This window comes from Ammodytes marinus, assembly GCF_949987685.1.
Source record: "Ammodytes marinus genome assembly, chromosome: 17".
Lineage (NCBI taxonomy): Eukaryota > Metazoa > Chordata > Actinopteri > Uranoscopiformes > Ammodytidae > Ammodytes > Ammodytes marinus.
Window position 1 is genome coordinate 13341358 of NC_137221.1, and position 17369 is coordinate 13358726.

Consider the following 17369-nt stretch of genomic DNA (forward strand, 5'->3'; position numbering starts at 1 on the left):
TGGAGGTTTATGTGAGTGTGTTGTGGCCCCCTCTCAACCCTCCTAACTTGACTTGTGTGTGCACCTTCCCCCTACCTCCCTGACTTGACAGGGATGTGCTCCTCTGCCGGTTTGGACACACCTGGGCTAGTCCAGTCCCTTTCTGTGGGCTGAAAAACGCCATGTGTGGCTGTTTGCATGTTTATTTGCATGACATGCTTCAAGCTTCTGTCTTTCCAATTCCGATTTATCGTAATGCGGTCATTCTTCTGGTCACAAGAATTAAGAGAGAACACGGGAGTTCGTTTTTAAAAAAAGTATGTCTGTGATTTGCGTGAGAAAGCTTTCTCCTGTTCTTTTTTGGTCTTACCTGCACTGATTTCAAGCTACATCTCAGTCTTCCTCTTCCATCCACTCAGTTGAAGGCCTTTAACTATACCTTGTCCCTCCTTTTTCAGTCCACTTTACCAGACGATATCTTTGATAACGGCAGTTGTGGCGGCATGGCGGAGTGCAAGCGTCTCTCCTTTACTTTCTCCGACACGTCTGGCTCCACGCCCAGCCCCAGCCCCGCCCTGAGCTCCCACTCCCCGGGACAGTCCAACCCCGAGATCACCGTCACTCCTCCAGAGACCGACCCGTCACAAACCCAAATCCTCCCCACCAGAGAGGACTCTATCCCAGAGGAGCTTTCAGTAGAAGAAGAGGAAGAGGAGGAGGAGGAGTATGAAGAGGATGGGGAGACTGGCAGCAGAGGGAGTGCTGGCACCAGTGCCAGCCTGGCCAGCGATGAAGCCGAGGTGGCGGAGGACTCCGAGTGGGAGCGCACAGAGTCCCAGAGGAATTCCAGCTCCAACTGTGGTTCTGCCGCCCTGTCCCTCTATTCTGACGGACACCTGTCTACAGTGGCTCCAGAGGATGTTTTCTTGGACCACACTGATGAACTGAAACCTGTGGAGCTGGACACGGAGGAGGAGGCAGGCAGCCTGACCAGGCAGCTTGTGAAGAGGCTGACCTCTTCGGAAATGGTTGGAGCGCCAAGCGGGAGCTCCATGGAGGGAGGAGGGAGCCTGGGCTGGGCCGGAGAGGGGAGCAGGGCTTTCCTGGAGAGCAGCCTGGAGGAGGCCGTCCACACGCTGCTGATGAGGCTGGAGTCTCTGACACACCGCTGCCGAGAGCTGCAGGATCTGGAGCAGGAAGTCATGCGTCTGGAGGACCTGCTTAAGGTGACTGATTGTCTCTTAAATGTATCTGTACAGGGTTAGGGTTAGGTTTAGGGGTAAGAGACATTTTGTAGTAATGAACAGAAGAAAAGAAAAATAGCTTCAGGGAATGTTACTTTCAACAAAATGTTTTTTTTAAATTTCTTGTCAACAAAATGTTTTTTTCACATTGTGTTATCCTAATATCCCTTTTACCACATAATACTTACAAAAAGTACTTTCAAGTTCCCCACCAATGAAATTTGAAAAAAATTGACACGCGAAAAGACTATATACAGTATGTAAAAGACATCAATGGACCTTCCACTGTCCATAAGGCTTTAATTTACAAGATTCTTTTGAAATTCAACCATCAAAACATCAAGTAGCATCTGTGGGGGATTACATCTCCAGGACTGTTAAAAGTAAAGTCATTATTAACCCAATAACCCCCTCCTCTGCACAGTGTCGTCTCCCGGGTCACAGGAGCCGGTCGTCCAGCCTCAGCTTGACAGTCGAGAGCGCCCTGGAGAGCTTCGACTTCCTCAACACCTCTGACTTTGACGACGAGGACACTGGAGACGATAACACCGTCCTCAGCCTCCCCCAGAGCTCTGCGCTTTTCGATGCCGACGGAGAGAGAATCGGGTGAGTGGGGGAGACGGTCTCGGGGGGGGGGGGGGGCTTATATCATCTTACTTTGACACTGTATATTTCGACATTGTTTTATGGCATTTGACTGCTGTGTATGCACTGAAAAGCAAAAAAATAAAATGTTGGGGTTGGTTTCAAGTCAATTAAAACACAGCTATTTATTTGTAAAAGGCAATCGTTTTCAGTTGTGTGCGATTGCAATACATGTAGTATAGTAGATTGTTGTTCTGTGTGATGCTGCTGCTGCCCCTCTGTGGTGACTCTGTGGTACTTTCCTCTCCAGTGGCCAGCATCCAGAGGCCAGAGGGCACCTGAGTGAAGCCCTGACGGAGGACACCGGGGTGGGCAACAGCGTGGCGGGGAGCCCCCTGCCCCTCACCACTGGAAACGAGAACCTGGACGTGGCTATCGTCATCCACCTGCAGTACTGCGATCACCTCATACAGGTGGAGCTCCTCGGCACGCCCTGACATCGTGATTTTTTTTCAGTTTAAAAATAAATGAATAGCAATAGATGGCGTAGGTTCAGCTTGATAATAACATGACTTTGTTTTCTTCCCCGTAATGGCAGCTGTTGAGCAGTGTGGTGAGTGCATGGCAGCGTCGCAGTATTCTCCTCAAATTGTCCAGACAGACTCAGCTGTTGGAGGAGCTGGCGGAGATCAGTGCAGACAGACTGGCTTCTATTACATCTGCTGCTGACGGTACGTACAAACATGTGAAAAAGCAGTTCGCTTTACTGGCGTAGTATTGTATAAAGGAAAAAAAGGGACTTTCTGCTTGGAGGGGGTTTATGTGGCGTCTGACCTTTCTGTCCTTGTCTCCCAGTTCTGCCGGGCCTGGCAGAGCGCCCACAGCTGATGACTCTGTGGTCGGAGTGCAGCGGGTCTGCAGGACTGTTCCACACCACACTGGACCGAGTGTTCAAACACATGGAGCAGCAATACACGGCAGTGCTGCAGGAGAGACACCCACGCAGCGCGGACACAGGTTGGATCATCCTTGCTTTCTCTCTGCAAACAGGCCACAAGGTCACACTTAGAATAACATAGTTGTGTTCTGGTTTGCAACACAATCTTGTTCCCGGGGGTTTTAATTACTGTTAGGCTTCAACTGAGTCACTCATTTGGTTTGTAAATTTGTTTGTCCCTGAGGGCAAAATGAGATCATTGTAGTTGCTAAGGAGGATAATATGATTGAAAAACATTTGAAAACAGAATAACTTGGATTAAAAGGAATAAACTGTTATGATAATTTCCAGCTATTACAATTGTAAGTATATTTACTCAAGTTCTGCACGGATGTAAAGTACAAGTACCTTGAATCTTGTAGTTCAGTATTTCCCTTTTTTACTACTCAATACTTCATATAACTCATTTCAAGCATATCAGCTGCAAATATTGTACTTTTTTTGCCTGCGAGCTTTAGTTACGATCATGTGTGGAAATCATGTGTGCGCAGCCTAAATCAATAATATGCAACATACAGATTAATGCAGCAGTAATTTTAATCCAAAAACATCATATGTAATAGTAACAATGGTTACTTCTTATAATTGATGGCTCAGTATAAGTATACTTTTGCATACTTTTACTTAAAGTTTTGATTGCAGGAGTTGTACATTGCATTGTTGATACTTTTACTCCAGTACTTATCGAAACACAATTGTATAAAAAATAATATATATCTTCTCATTACAGTTCCAGTGATCTAGAAACACTTTTCTCTGACCACAGATGTCTTTCTCTTTCCTCCAGTGATCACTGTTGTTGTGGGCGAGATGGTGGACAGGAGCGACCTGGTGAAAGCCCACAACGCGCCCGCCGCTGCACTCTCCCAGGACGTCCTCACTGTGTTCCAGTTCCACAGCTACATCTTACAACAGGAGGTGCAAGACATGGAGACACACCTGCTGCATCTGGCCAGAGAGGGTGAGCAGAAAGAGCTTACACTTCTCTGGTCTGCTCAACTATTTTTTTTTTTTATTCTGACTCTAGTATAATTTTGTTAATGGCATAACAAGGTCATGTAAAGTGAGTCATATTGCGCTGCCACTCCAGGACAAGGATAAATGTGAATCATCCATCATAGACAAAAATAGAAGATAAGGTCCTAGAAAATTAATAGAAATAGAGAGGACACACACACAAAAACAAAGCTGAATAAGGCCTTTTAGCAAGTAATAAAAAACACAAAAGGTGAACAATTGATTGTTTTTTGAAATACTGTTTTCACTGATCTTTTTAAAATATAATGGATCATATGCAAACCTCAAGCTTACAGTATGTCAGGAGTGCAGAAAAAGCCCTTATGTTTGATGTTCTACAGGATTTTTAAACCTTTTGCCATCTCTCTGTGTTTGTGTGGTACTCAGAGGTGTTTGCGGAGGCCCTACACAGTGGGGATTACTCTGGCTGTCTAGCAGAGCTGGTGGAGGTGCCCGTGTCGTCCCTGTGGCCTAGTGACAGCACCCTGAGGGCCCTGGCCTCCCTGCTCACTGCTGAAGACCCTCAGGTCAACAAGGCTGCCGCAGACTACCTCACCTCCGGAGCATCGCGCAGCCACTTCAGGACCAGAGTGAGTAGTGCTGTAGAGATTGTGTGAATACAACATTTCAAATGGGTTTGACAGAGGCAGCAACCCATGTCTGAATGTGTTTCTACAGGCAGTGGAGTGCTACACCCAGGCGCTGTCAGAGGCTGGAGGGCAGAGCCAGAGGGCGGCCTGTTCAGCTCTCAGCTGTTTGCAGGTCAGTGGCCTCTTACATCACCACCACTTGTCATATTGTTTAGCCAGTCTTATTCTAAAAAAAAACCAACTGATACAACATGCAGTCATGAGTGCGTTGAGCTACTTGTCAGGTCATGGCCCATCAACATTCTGATTTGTCTGTCTGTCTGTCTATCTGTCTGTCTGTAGGCAGTAGAGAGTATCAGGGCGGTGGTAGCACTGTGTGACTCAGCCGATGAAGAGCTCCGCCATGTCGCCATAGAAACCCTGCTCACATTTGGTGAGTGATATACAGTACATCTATGGAATCCAAATGTGAATCCAGCCTCAATGTTCCTCACGTCATTAAGTATGTAGTATAAAAACTTTTTTTTTTTAATGTAGCGTGTACAGAATAATGACATTTATATCCAATAAGTCCAATAAATTATTTTATAATGTACATTTTTTAGCTTATTATTATTATTATTATTGAGACCTAAAGCTAAGATTTACTGACTACACGGGAATAGCATTGCTCTGGGCAACAGTGTTAATATGTAACATTTGTGTGTGTGTGTGTGTGTCAGGTGAGGACGGGCGGATGGCGTACGAGCAGCTGGACATGGTGCCTGGGGAAATACTCCGTTTAGGCACACGGCGAGGAAACGCCATCACCACTGCCTTCTGAGCCATCGTGCCACTGAAGACAGCACTGCCCCCCCCCTCCCCCTGCTTCTTAACCCCCTCCACACTGCACACCTCACAGGGCTGTTAATGACTGATTACTGTATTGATCTGCTTTTTTTTTTATGGCACAGACTTAAGGATCTCCAAAACCGCCACATTAGATCACTGTTCTCAACTGATACTGCCTCCTAGAAGGAACTAACCGCCTCAAAGACACACAATTTATACCCCTCCCGCACACACATGCACCTCCCCCGTTCTGCTCCCTGCTTTCTGAGCCAGGCAGACGGTCATGTTGAGTTTAACTGGACACAAAGGCGCTAGAAGCTGCTCCAAAGACTGCGGAATCTTAGCATAGCCTCTGTCAACAACACTTGTAATCACTTACTCACAAGTCCTCATCTTGATTGTTACAGAGTCAGTTGGGTCACGCAATATACTAATTATTATCTTTTTTGTAACTACTGTTTATCACATGTTTTAGTTGGTGGTTTTGCATTTAAAAAGGTTCCTGGCGCTTTCGGAAGATTTGCACTGTTGTAAGGCATGTAAATATGGCATATTTTTTCACAGCTGTGGTAATATATGTGCTTGTATTTAAGATTTATTTTAAGTTGTTTTGTTTTCTAGTACGTTCCATTTTGCATTTCAGGGATTCCTGTATGGATGCTTTTTGGGGAGGGAGGGAGGACCATTAATAAGTTGAGAATGGCTTCTAATAAGAGGCAGCGATGTGGTGGTTTCCAGGTTTAGCAGCTGTTTACAGTCTTGGAACAGATTTCGATCTGAGCTATCTCTCAGTGCAGGTAAAAGGAAAAGAACTGAAGGGCAGAGGTTAAACAGGTCGGAACCAGTGCCCACAGGTGTACCCACTCAGCCGTTCATGTCTGAGTTTCCTCATGTTTGCAGTTGAACAAGTGCAATTTTTCTGTACATACGTGACTGTTTTGCACCTAGCTGTCATGAGAAGAAGTTTGATAAAGTCAGCATTGACCGTTTGAGCCTTGATATGGGCGAACAGGCAAGTTCCTCCGATACACTCTTTTGTAAATGTATTTTTTCCTACCGGGTATGGAGCCGGTCGAGGGCAATAAATTTGGTTCCGGATCGTGATTTTGCACTTTCTCAAGAACCACTAAGAGAGAATAGTCCTTTGGGCTGAGTGAAGGTGTAGCCTCCATTTTGGCTAAGTGCACATTCATTCCACAGTATGTGAGCTAAAAGCAAGATGAGAAATTAAGCTCTTCTTATGAGAAACCGCAGACTGAAGTGTTCTGTTCGGCATGTCTTGGGTCTGTTTTATTTCCCTGGACCCTAACTGTAATGTGGGAAAAGTGAACCAGAGGTAAGCGCCTATTTCCAACTCTTCTCATTGTAACTGTACTACTGAGTCTTGTGCTCATGCACGCCGACTAAACTCACATGTATTCACACATCTTATTTATTATTTACTCCTTCTAATTCTAATATTCTTTGGAGTAATACTGTAATAGTGCAGATGGCATTGTTATGTAAGTGATTTGCCTATTTAATGTTCTATTCTGGGGCAGGTCTAGTATTTGAAATATTGTTTAGAAAAAGGCCTCCAGGTTAAAACAATGCAAATGATCTTGTGCTTATCTTTTCACGGAGTTTATTTTAAATGAATTATTATATTAGATAAATTATTATTTTGGAGAAGATTGAGATTTGCTAATAATAGTATTATATTTTCCCTGAAAAAGGTCCCTAGTGCTATGGGGAATTATATATTACAAATGTTACTTTATCACTTAAAATAAATTACTGTCACCAAAGGAAGACTTAATTTTAAACTGTTTTTTGATAAGAGCTCATAATTCATTAAGGAGAATGTATTTTCAACACATTTCCATTTTGGCCAGTTTACTCAGACTTATCTTTAGAAGCACAACTTTTTTTTTAAACTAAGGAAAACCCATAATATATGAATATTGTTACATTTGGTTCTAACTGCACAGTCCAAAAGCCATATTGATTCAAAGCAAGTGGTAATATTTCTATGAAATTTATTTTTTCTTTTGTATTATAATCTGTAAATGTGTGAAGTTGTTACTTAAAGCTGAAAACGCTGAAGTTTTCTTTTCAATACATCCTTTTGCAAAGAAAAATCCATAATTTAAGTAACTGTTAGCCTACTTTAATTTCTTCCATTATGTGAATAGCATTACAGTATTTTGGTCAAGCATCTAATTCACCCAATCATTCAGTGTTTGTTCCTTTTTTTCTTCTTCAGAGTGAGCTACTTTTTACAAACTTGCAGTTGACCAGTGTTACGTCAAGTTGATTCGTTGGCTACAGGTTGTCAAATTGTGCACATCTTTAATTATTTACTGATTGGTTTTAAGAATCACTTAGTACATTTTGCTGAAATTGATCTTTAGCTTCCATACTGATCCATTTAGTTGCGTACCACTCTTCTCCATCGTCAGTATTTCCTCTGCTCATCAACAGTTGCAATAAAGTTTATTTTTGAATAATTAAAACTGCAAAATTGTGGATTTATTTCATTCATATACCTACGTGTGTATATATTTTTTTTAAGGGGGGGGGGTGCCTGCAAACTTGTTTACGTGAAATTTAACAAGGGGTGAAAAGCATTGGTTTCATATTTAGCAATGATTTGTATTTTATAAACAGGTTTTTTTTATAATGCATAAATCTTGAAAAAGTAACTAAAAGTTGCACACAGCTCCTAAATTACTATTGAGACCTACTTGTGAAAATTGCACTGGACCAGATTCAAGAGATACCAGACTGGAACCGGAGGTAAGACTATCTTCAATATATAGCGACCAATACTATATACTTATAGAATACATGTATTGGTTTCTTACTGATTTGAGATTAATGTGAAGCAAAAAGTAAAATATCCAAAATACAGAGCAGATGAATTACAATGTTTTGCACCACAGCTCATGTTATTTTACCTGTTTATACAAGTTCTTATTTACTATGCCAGATAAACAAAAGCCTTCATCAATATTCTAGGCTTATAAACAGGATATTAAAACCTGTAATAACATTACAGTTTTTCACAATTGTTTAAACACATTTTTTGGAACATCAGACACAATGTGGACAATCTGAAACTAATTTACCAACTGCTTAACCAATTCTGCTGAACTCCAAACACATTTCCTGCCTTAGACTCATATTCTCATTCCAAAACACACATTTTTCACAACACTACACACAATTCTCTATATCTTGCACACTCTTCCTGAATTCTCTCTCTTTGTATTCACACAGAACACACTGCCAATCACATTTCTAAACTCAAAAGGCTTTTGTGCAGTTAGCTATAGAAGGGTCAGAGATGAGCTCCTGTTTGCTGTGATTTACAGTAGACTGCAGATTTTGGTACACATTGTTTTTTCCGAATACTGTAAACACTCAAAGTGACTGCTATGACCACAGCATCACAACCTCTAACTTTTATAACCATGCCCTAAACCAAAGCACCAACCCTACAAACACGATATATGCTTTACACTGTGTTTGAAATTCTCCAACACACTTCTTGAAAAAAAATTAAACTAATTGAATACCAATCAGTCTAAACCTTAGCACTACAAATAGACCCCAGGTGAGCTCAGCTCCTTTCTGAGACAGTAAGAGTCAGGGGAAGAGGAGAGAGCGACAGGAGGACGAGGACAAAGAAGGCAAAAGACAGAGACACATACAACAGGAACACTATAGTGGACCATGTTATAGATCATGGCCTATCAATGAGGGAGCCTGGACAGAGAGTGCAGCCCAACCTGAGTCGCTCCATAATTAGGAGATTTAGACTGGATATCAGGTGATCATTTCCCTGTTGCTTCTCAAAGGATGACATTGAGTGTGATGTTGATGAGGCGATGTGGTCTGCGATCTATAAAAGGATTCATAATCCAACCACCCAATTCCTTACAACGCTGTTTTTTTTTACCAGTTCCCTAATTTTACTGTAATTTTTTCTTAGTTTATACTGACACACTGAATTGCTTTAACTGCAGTCCTACCTATTCATTGTGTGTTTGAAATGGCAAAATAAACTATTCTGCAACATGTGTTAGCATTTGGCAAAAACTGTAAAGTATTTGTTGTTACTGTAGGTGAAAGTGTATGAACCATAGATAGCAAATAATAGTATGAACATGCAAAGGCATAATTCTACTGATAAAGCATTCATATAGTGTTTTCCATTTTGCACACCAGTGTTCAATGAGTGCTAGAAATGTCTAGTCGTGTTTGTCATTTGAAAAGAAAACACCATTAAGTGAAAAATTACCATTTTGAGGGTAAAGTGTGCTTTTGCAAGAGAAGTGAAGGATTTTGCATTTTGTGTTTTGAAAAAGTGAGGTAGTCTAAGAAATGTGTTCAAGCAATTGTGAAAAACTGCAACTGCTGCCCTCAAGACCAAAGGCATGAGCACAACACTTAACATCCAGCAGTTCTGAAGCAACATTTTTATTTGGAGTTGCATTTCTGACTGCCTCGCCGATAGTCCAATTACAGTAGTTGTCTTGGATATTACAAAATCCTGGGTGAAATTTTTGGACATTTGGCAGCTGACTTCACAACTACAGTATAGGTTCCGATATTTGGTATTCAGAAGAGCTACACCCTTTGGCTTGATCACAGGGTGAACCAAAACACGGCGCTGCATAGTCAGGTGACCTTTTAGTTGTTGATTTAGACATGGTCGGTAACTTGGAAGTACAGGATCACATCATCAAGAAGCAGGAGGTGCAGTTACTTCTTGCCACAGCCAGATAACATTTCATGACAAAAGTCATATTGCAATAAGATTTTTAGAAAAGTGTTTATTTTACATATTGCACAATTTACACTGTAAACCAAAACACTGAGGTACTTTTTCAAAGCACAGGTACAATAATATCAAGAATGGGCTCTGGCCCTAAGTACCAGGACCCTGAAAAAGCTAAAGGGAGTTAAGCCAACAGTCATTTAATGTACACTTCTGAGATGTGGGAAAAAAAGCCTACGCTGGCATAGTTTAACATCCTTACGAGAACAAATGGCAAAAGCCAAAAAATAAATAAAATAAAAAATAAAACCAGCCCCTGTCCATTAAGGGGTTAAAAATCTAAAATGGCTTTTCAAAAAGAAAAAAATGCAATTTGAAGTACATACATTTTGAAGAGCCAATCCAAATAGATGACCATGTTTTGCTGACAAAGTTACAATCTGCTAATCTGTACAATCAGGTCAAAGTCCCATGATTTATCTCAGTCAATCCTGCTCTCCAGAGGGTCCAGCTTGTTCATGGTCTGAAGTCTCTCCCTCTGAATCACTTTGATTGTAATCACAGTCATCCTCGTCACTCTGAAATGACACTTCATCTTCATCCTCATCATCCACGTCAAGGGCAATCTCCCTCATTTCCTCCAGGTTGTCTGGACTCTTCCCAGTCAGCCTCTTAAAATAAAAAAATAGATTAAGGTTCACTTAATTATATAGGTCCTGGTAAAGAATAAAGCTTAACACATGCACATGTTAACTATGCTTTACAATCTAACAAGATCTACCAGTAGGAAAATGGTGATTAAAATGAAATGTGCACAGAAATGTTAAAATAGACATCAGGTCATGACTCACACCAGTGTGCCTACCTCAATCATGTCTGCCATGTACTGTACGTGTTGTGCCAGCTCCTGCAGTTCTTCATTTTCACCCTGGAGTGTTGTTATCCGTTCATCTTTGGCCTCAATGTCTTTGTGTAGCTGATTTAAACAAAAAACACACATTAGGCATGATATAGAGTACATAAGGGCACAATAGGCTAACCAAGTTAATGCAAAACAAAACGCATACATCCAACCCATTCAAAATTAATGCAGTTTTGGCACCTCAGTTGCATTGCTTTACAGTTTAAAAAAAAAATAATAATAAAAAAAGTTACTTCAACACGGTGCCCTTAAATTCAATGCCAGCTAGACTGGAGCCAACTAAGGTTGAACCAGTTAGTGGGAGCGTGGGAACAGCCTCAAATGACAGCTAAACATTAGCCACCGCTAAGTGATTAACTCACCTTTTCGTTCTCCAGTAGAACATTGTACAAGGCTTTCCGGCGCTCCTCGGCTACCTCTTTCCAGTAAGTGGAAGGCGGTGTTTCTGAAAATTTAAGCACAAGATCATGTAATTCTTGAGTAGATTGCACAGTCTGTTGGGATCAGTGATTATAATGCTCCTACATACCTTTGACCATAAGCTCATATGCTTCATTGGAAATGGCATCTGTCAAACACTGAGTTTCTTCAGTTTGTGTGGATTTCACTTCTGCCTTCACCCTCTTTGGACCTCTTGTTTGTTCTGCACTCCACTGCTTCCGTTTGGGGATGATCTTACCCAGCTAAAAAACACATTTGGGAGACCATTTCAAATGTAGCCTTCTGCATTTTCAATTAGTGCGCATCTGGACAGTCATCACATGACCGTCAGCAATAAGCCACTGCTTACCTGAGCTGACCTTCCCAAGTCTTTGTTGACAGTTAATGGTTGGAGGGCCTTCAGGGTTTGCCTTGGGGGTCCCATTTCCTTTTGGGATAGTTTGAAAAAGCTCTGGAAGACCAACACAAGTGTTATCTTTTAGCCGACTACGTCACATATGAGAACCTTGAGCAGAACGACATATACACATCGCTAAACATGCATCTCAAAATTATCATTGAGCCACATGGGAAACTAACATGACCAGTTTTCTCATCTTCAATGTCTATTCATCTGGGCTTAGCGTCCCTTTACTTAAGTTACACTCACCATGGGAGAGGGCATAAGTGAAGTGCCTTGAAAGCACTGCTACAATGTACAACAGGGCTCACAGGTGTGGGAACAGGGGGAAGGGCCCAAATTATTTCAACAGCCGTGGGAAAGTTTCTCCTCACACTCATTACAGAGAAGCCGACAAGCTCAGTTTGTTAATGTTTGGCCACAGCGTAACACTGAGGGTGGAGGTGTGTTTCAGGCCTGTGAAAGACGATATTTGGAGCTGCTGATGCGTGTTTGGGGTGGTCACAGACATATATAAAAGCAAGAGACATGCCATACCACATTGACACAGTTCTAAAATAGGAGATGTAAATTGCAAAATCATAGTGTGGGTAGATCCTCACATCCAAGAAATATGCAGCTCAAACAATGCAGTTAAACAGTCTCTTGCTGTATTTGCAGAATTCTGTAACGTCAACAAGCAGTCAGAAGACATTTTGACCTGCCATAGGAGAACACAGGTGGTGTTACCAATAATTTAAAGACAGGCCCTGTTCTAGTTAAGGCCCCCCTGTTAGCCACCCCTAGAAACCATAGCAGCAAAATATAATTATTAACATTTAAACCTGAGATTGAACCTACCCTTACAGTCCGAGTACGTTTCAGACCTTTTTTATTTACATAGACAAAAGTAATACATTTACCAGTTACGAGGTAAATCCTTCCTGCCTCAGTTTACAGATGGAAATCTTTTAGCTAATAATGAAATCAAAACAGCCTTTGTAGTGAAATGCAATGTGGAAATATAAACATATATTTTGAACTTTAGCCCTAAACTCGTACAAAACACAATTTGCTGGACACACTTCAAAAACAACGAATTACTCACCCTTATATTCTCATCAGAACTCTGAAGGCTCTGTTTTAGCTTTCCACTCGAACTCATTTTTCTAGTGAGAGACCTGAGAGGGAAAACAGTAACACAACAAATTAAGGCTCGACAATGACACATTTAACCTTAAGGAAACTGCCAAAAGCACTCCCGTTTAAAATGAATAGGGAATAGCATGGTGAGGTTGGATTTAAAACGTGTTTTACTTCATACCTTTGTAAAAAGCGAGTTATCGAGCAACAGTGTTGCCAGCAATGTGTGGAAAGGGTAAAAAGGGCACACGCTAAGAAATACGTTTATTTAAAAGTCCATGGCTATAGATGGCACAAAGATAGATTCCATAATTTATATTTAGAGAGCAGCATGTGTGGAGATAAGTAAATGTAGACAATATTCACGTAGATAGCCGTTAAAAATGTAACTTACCGTCGTTTCGCCGCACCTCGTTGTTTGGACTGCTTTTCTCTTCTCTATGGATCTCGCGCCAACACGTTAAATACGCCCACCCCGTCATGTGACGAGGGCGCCACTCTCACGAGGAAGTTTGGTTTTTTTCCGTGCTGTTGTTTTTTTCCTTGTGCGGTCACATGGCAACATACGTCACATCTTTGTAGTTGCCAGTGCAGCCATTTTGGAGGAGGTTGTGGCTCGATCGCGATCGACGAGCTTGTGCCATTATTAGCTGCCCTGAAAAACACACACAAAGAAACCAAACGGACAGACGTTGGACGACACGCAGTTAAATATGGGCCCGCCGGGAGACAGAACACGCGACATGTCGACTGAAAGAGCGGAGGATTTCAGCTGGATTGTCGATTTATCTTGACATGGCATGCGGCAGGGCGAGTCGGAGGTTGTGACGACTGACGAAAAGAAGAGAAAGAAAACAAAACACCTCGCAACTTCAGACATGGGAAGGGGAGATTGTGTTTAGGCCAACGTTTATTACCGTCGTTCAGCGTTTTTCGTTGATTGGCAACTACTTTCCCAGGCTTTCCCAGAGTTTTTTGTTTTTTTTGGTCGACGTAGTTGTTGACAAGACACGACTGAAGCGAATAATACCGAGATAGAAAAAATGCTGAGCACAAGCGGAACGAGCTAGTCGGTCAAACCCTGTTGGTCTCCGGACTATCATAGCACTGGCACTTAAATTGTACCGTGCGAGAAAATGTAAACGCGTGGAAAGATGACTGTACGCTAGCTAGCCAGCCACTAACAGGCCTCGATTAAGCCAGTCAGTCAAAAGATAAGATGTAGCTATATCGTTGGTTCACTACTAGTTAGTGTCGGAAGTGAATGCCTAGGTTAGCCTGCTAGCTCACCTTAGCTAGTGTGCTAAAAATACGCCCACATCATGACTATCGGCAATGGCAGCTCTGCGGGCCGTGGGCCAAATGAGTGGCAGTAACAGCCAAGGAAATGTCAAGGTACTTTCGCAGTAGTCTTCGATGTTACCCAGTGCCAACATCTCCTGGCATCTGTATTTAACCTGCCATGTTCGTCCGTATTCCCAATCCTCTCTGTAACACGCACATAACGCAGTCTCTACAGAGAAACAAACACAACACGATAGCCATGGATGAGAGACTTTGAAATGATCCAAACAATAGAATATCTGTCTGCTTGCTAGTCTCTGTACTCCTCAATTTCACTAGCAAACAAGTGTATATTGCAGGTATGGGTTTTCTACATTAGCAGGCGTTTCTGAAGAAAAGTAAAAGAGTCAAATTTGAGTTGCTTATTCATTTAGATTTCTGTTTGTAATCCCTTGTCGATGGCAGGTTGAGAAAAAAACAAAGGCTAATTTGGCTTCAAAGTCATGTCTTAAAACATGAATTTGTGAACAAGTAATAAGGAGATGTAGTCTTAGCCCGATCATTCCCCTCCTCAACACTGCTCAATTAAAAAAAATTAAACATGACTTAGTTCCGTTTCTTATTTGTTGACCTTTTTTAGTTTGTAGTCAGTGGGTAATTCACAGATCTAAGAGTTGTTTGATGCGTTGTTTCTGCAAAGGGTAGCTTGCTCCATCCTCTATCCCAACGTATAAATAGAAACGTAGTAGAGTGTAGCAAAAATATTCTGCACACTAGAGGAAGACCCTGCCATCAAAATCTAACCATGGGGGACCCAACTTCACGAAGAAACCAGACAAGAAATCGACTTCGAGCTCAACTTCGGAAGAAAAGGGAATCTTTGGCAGATCAGTTTGACTTCAAGATTTATATAGCCTTCGTTTTCAAAGACAAGGTTTGTCAGTGAAATGGAAGAACACATTTATTCGACACAATCCTAAAGCACCCTTGTTCTTCATACCTGCACATATAATTCAGCATTTGTTTGTTACACATTTAAATGTTGTATTCAAACATGTTCCTCATTATATGACCCCTGCAAAGTGATGACTTAAAGTGTATTTTGTCGTTACAGAAGAAGAAGTCTGCACTCTTTGAGGTAGCTGAAGTGGTGCCCGTGATGACCAACAATTATGAAGAAAACATCATACGTGGTGTGCGGGATTCCAGCTACTCTCTTGAGAGTTCGATAGAACTCCTGCAAAAAGATGTTGTGCAACTGCACGCCCCCCGTTACCAGTCAATGCGAAGGGTAAGTCAGTGAAAGATGGGGCGTGGTTTGTAGCTTGAAGAAGACAATGTCTGGTTTTGTTGTAAACTTTTTCTTTCTCCCCATTTTGCCGTAGGATGTGATAGGCTGCACACAAGAGATGGATTTCATCCTTTGGCCACGCAACGATATTGAGAAGATTGTCTGCCTGCTTTTCTCCAGATGGAAGGGGGCCGATGATGAACCCTTCAGGCCTGTTCAGGTCAGAACATGGCCCAATGTGGTCCGATTGCTCAGGCTGTTAATGTTTGAAGCATGTTATTCTATTCTAACTAAGGCTGTGACTTGATCAAGTGAAGAACATGTCTTTCAACGTCCTTCTTGGCTCACAAGCCTCTCTTATGATTTTCAGGCCAAGTTTGAGTTCCATCATGGAGACTACGAGAAGCAGTGCTTGCATGCTTTGGGTCGTAAAGACAAAGCTGGGACAGTCATGAACAACCCAACTCAGTCTGTATTTCTCTTCATGGATAGACAGCACTTACAGGTGAGTCAGTAATGGAAAATCATGTCACTGATTTGATAAACTGAAACACAGACACCCTCTCTACAAACATTACCCCTAATGATCTCTGTCCACCTCTCGTGCAGACTCATAAAACCAAGGCCACAGTTTTCAAGTTGTGCAGCCTCTGCCTGTACTTGCCCCAGGACCAGCTGACCTGCTGGGGTGTGGGAGACATCGAGGATCACCTCCGCCCATACATGCCTGATTAGGGCTTCCCACTCAACCCAGCCTCATAGGGAAAAGCCCTTCCCCTCCCTCCTGCCTAAGCTTTCAGAAGCAAATTGATGTACTCATCTCCACCCGTTTCCTTTTTAAAAGATGTGAACTTGTGCTTGGATCTCTCCTTTTTTTGTTACCTACTCGTTTTCCCCTCCCTGACCTGAAGCTGATTCAGTTCCCATCCTTTTTTCACCCCCTCACACTCCCAATGTTCCTCCTCTTCTCTGCCATTTTTGGATTGGTTCCCTCATTTTTTTTCTTCTCCCTCTTCATTCCCTCCTACTCACTCATCCATTTTTGTTTATTCGAACCTGCACGAACATTGATTTTGAGTGGTTGGTTGTTCTCTTGGAGCCGCACTGTCAACAGCACCGGTCATTGAAGGAACTCTTTATGTTGCATCAAAACAGGAACAAACAATACACAGCTCTTCATGGTGGTTCTCAGATGGACGTGTTTTTATATCCTTGTTGTCATAAGAAAGGATTGTTAAAGCTTGTTTGTTATGTCAATGGGGTTTCTAGAACAACTTTACACAATCGTTTGACCAAGGACAGGTGTGATAGGCGTTAAAACACCTTTAAGAGCAAAGAAAACAAGATGGAACGATATTTGTCAAATCATATGGTGTAGGTATTGCTTCTTATAAACCGCCTTAGTTTTTTTTTTTGCTGGACTTTAAAAAAATGTTTTGGTGTCATTTGCTTTTCCTCTGAAACATGCTAGGCAGGCCTTTTCTAAAATCTCGTGTGACTTGAAAGGCATTGTACACAAAGTTGAGACATGTTGGTTAGATGTCGAAGGTCATTGTCACCGTTCATTTAAGCTACTGAAATCTGTTTTATGTTTTGTTTTATTTGGGATGTGGGTTGGTGAGAAACTGAAAATGATGACATACTTAATGTTTAACATACCTAACGGAAAGTTGCTGGAAGCTAACTTGTTTAATTTGACCTACTAAAATGAAAATACTTTGCTGCCATGTTCATCAAATTGGGTTTTGCAGGCTTTTTTTGTTCAAGAATATAAAGTACTTAGTAAATATGATTTTGCTCCTTGTTGATTCAGTGTGTTCAGTTGAAAGGGTGTAAGGCGTGTAACTCCTGGGTTTTTCTGTTGATTCTCAAATCAATACTGCTGAGCATATCCCAATACA

General features: G+C 41.9%; 3 protein-coding genes across 4 annotated transcripts in view; 2 read left to right on the forward strand and 1 right to left on the reverse strand.

Moving 5' to 3' along the window:
* Positions 1-7698, forward strand: part of ripor2 (RHO family interacting cell polarization regulator 2) — a 40880-nt gene extending 33182 nt beyond the window's left edge. Inside the window, exons 13-22 of the mRNA XM_080045458.1 lie at positions 438-1205; positions 1648-1829; positions 2119-2281; positions 2407-2539; positions 2664-2825; positions 3593-3766; positions 4210-4412; positions 4501-4584; positions 4755-4845; positions 5135-7698. Of these exons, the coding sequence (XP_079901584.1) occupies positions 438-1205; positions 1648-1829; positions 2119-2281; positions 2407-2539; positions 2664-2825; positions 3593-3766; positions 4210-4412; positions 4501-4584; positions 4755-4845; positions 5135-5235 (2061 nt within the window). The 3' untranslated portion in view covers positions 5236-7698. The remainder of the gene's footprint in view (positions 1-437; positions 1206-1647; positions 1830-2118; positions 2282-2406; positions 2540-2663; positions 2826-3592; positions 3767-4209; positions 4413-4500; positions 4585-4754; positions 4846-5134) is intronic.
* A 2431-nt stretch (positions 7699-10129) lies between these two features.
* gmnn (geminin DNA replication inhibitor) lies at positions 10130-13399 on the reverse strand. 2 transcript variants are annotated; one of them, XM_080046080.1, is made up of 7 exons: positions 13286-13399; positions 12859-12927; positions 11721-11822; positions 11460-11613; positions 11293-11375; positions 10874-10984; positions 10130-10679 (listed from the first exon to the last, which is right to left on the reverse strand). In XM_080046080.1, the coding sequence occupies exons 1-7, from the start codon at positions 13373-13375 to the stop codon at positions 10494-10496; spliced, it is 795 nt and encodes a 264-aa protein (XP_079902206.1). In that variant the 5' UTR covers positions 13376-13399; the 3' UTR covers positions 10130-10493. The 2 variants fall into 2 exon arrangements, with proteins under 2 accessions (XP_079902206.1, XP_079902207.1); XM_080046081.1 differs by having other exon boundaries at positions 12859-12931; positions 13288-13344.
* Positions 13400-13498: 99 nt separating this feature from the next.
* cUnh6orf62 (chromosome Un C6orf62 homolog) lies at positions 13499-17354 on the forward strand. Its single transcript, XM_080046082.1, has 5 exons — positions 13499-15111; positions 15292-15468; positions 15563-15688; positions 15839-15973; positions 16078-17354. The coding sequence occupies exons 1-5, from the start codon at positions 14983-14985 to the stop codon at positions 16201-16203; spliced, it is 693 nt and encodes a 230-aa protein (XP_079902208.1). The 5' UTR covers positions 13499-14982; the 3' UTR covers positions 16204-17354.
* The last annotated feature ends 15 nt before the right edge of the window (positions 17355-17369 follow it).

Bases quoted from the DNA above. Each gene is read 5' to 3' on its own strand.
- gmnn (XM_080046080.1), bottom strand. From the start codon at position 13,375: ATGACGGGGTGGGCGTATTTAACGTGTTGGCGCGAGATCCATAGAGAA. The intron at 11,614-11,720 runs GTAAGCAGTGGC...TGTGTTTTTTAG, and splicing joins ACTTGGGAAGGTCAGCTCAG to CTGGGTAAGATCATCCCCAA. The intron at 10,680-10,873 runs GTAGGCACACTG...TTTTATTTTAAG, and splicing joins ACATGGCAGACATGATTGAG to AGGCTGACTGGGAAGAGTCC.
- cUnh6orf62 (XM_080046082.1), top strand. From the start codon at position 14,983: ATGGGGGACCCAACTTCACGAAGAAACCAGACAAGAAATCGACTTCGA. The intron at 15,469-15,562 runs GTAAGTCAGTGA...ATTTTGCCGTAG, and splicing joins GTTACCAGTCAATGCGAAGG to GATGTGATAGGCTGCACACA. The intron at 15,689-15,838 runs GTCAGAACATGG...TATGATTTTCAG, and splicing joins AACCCTTCAGGCCTGTTCAG to GCCAAGTTTGAGTTCCATCA.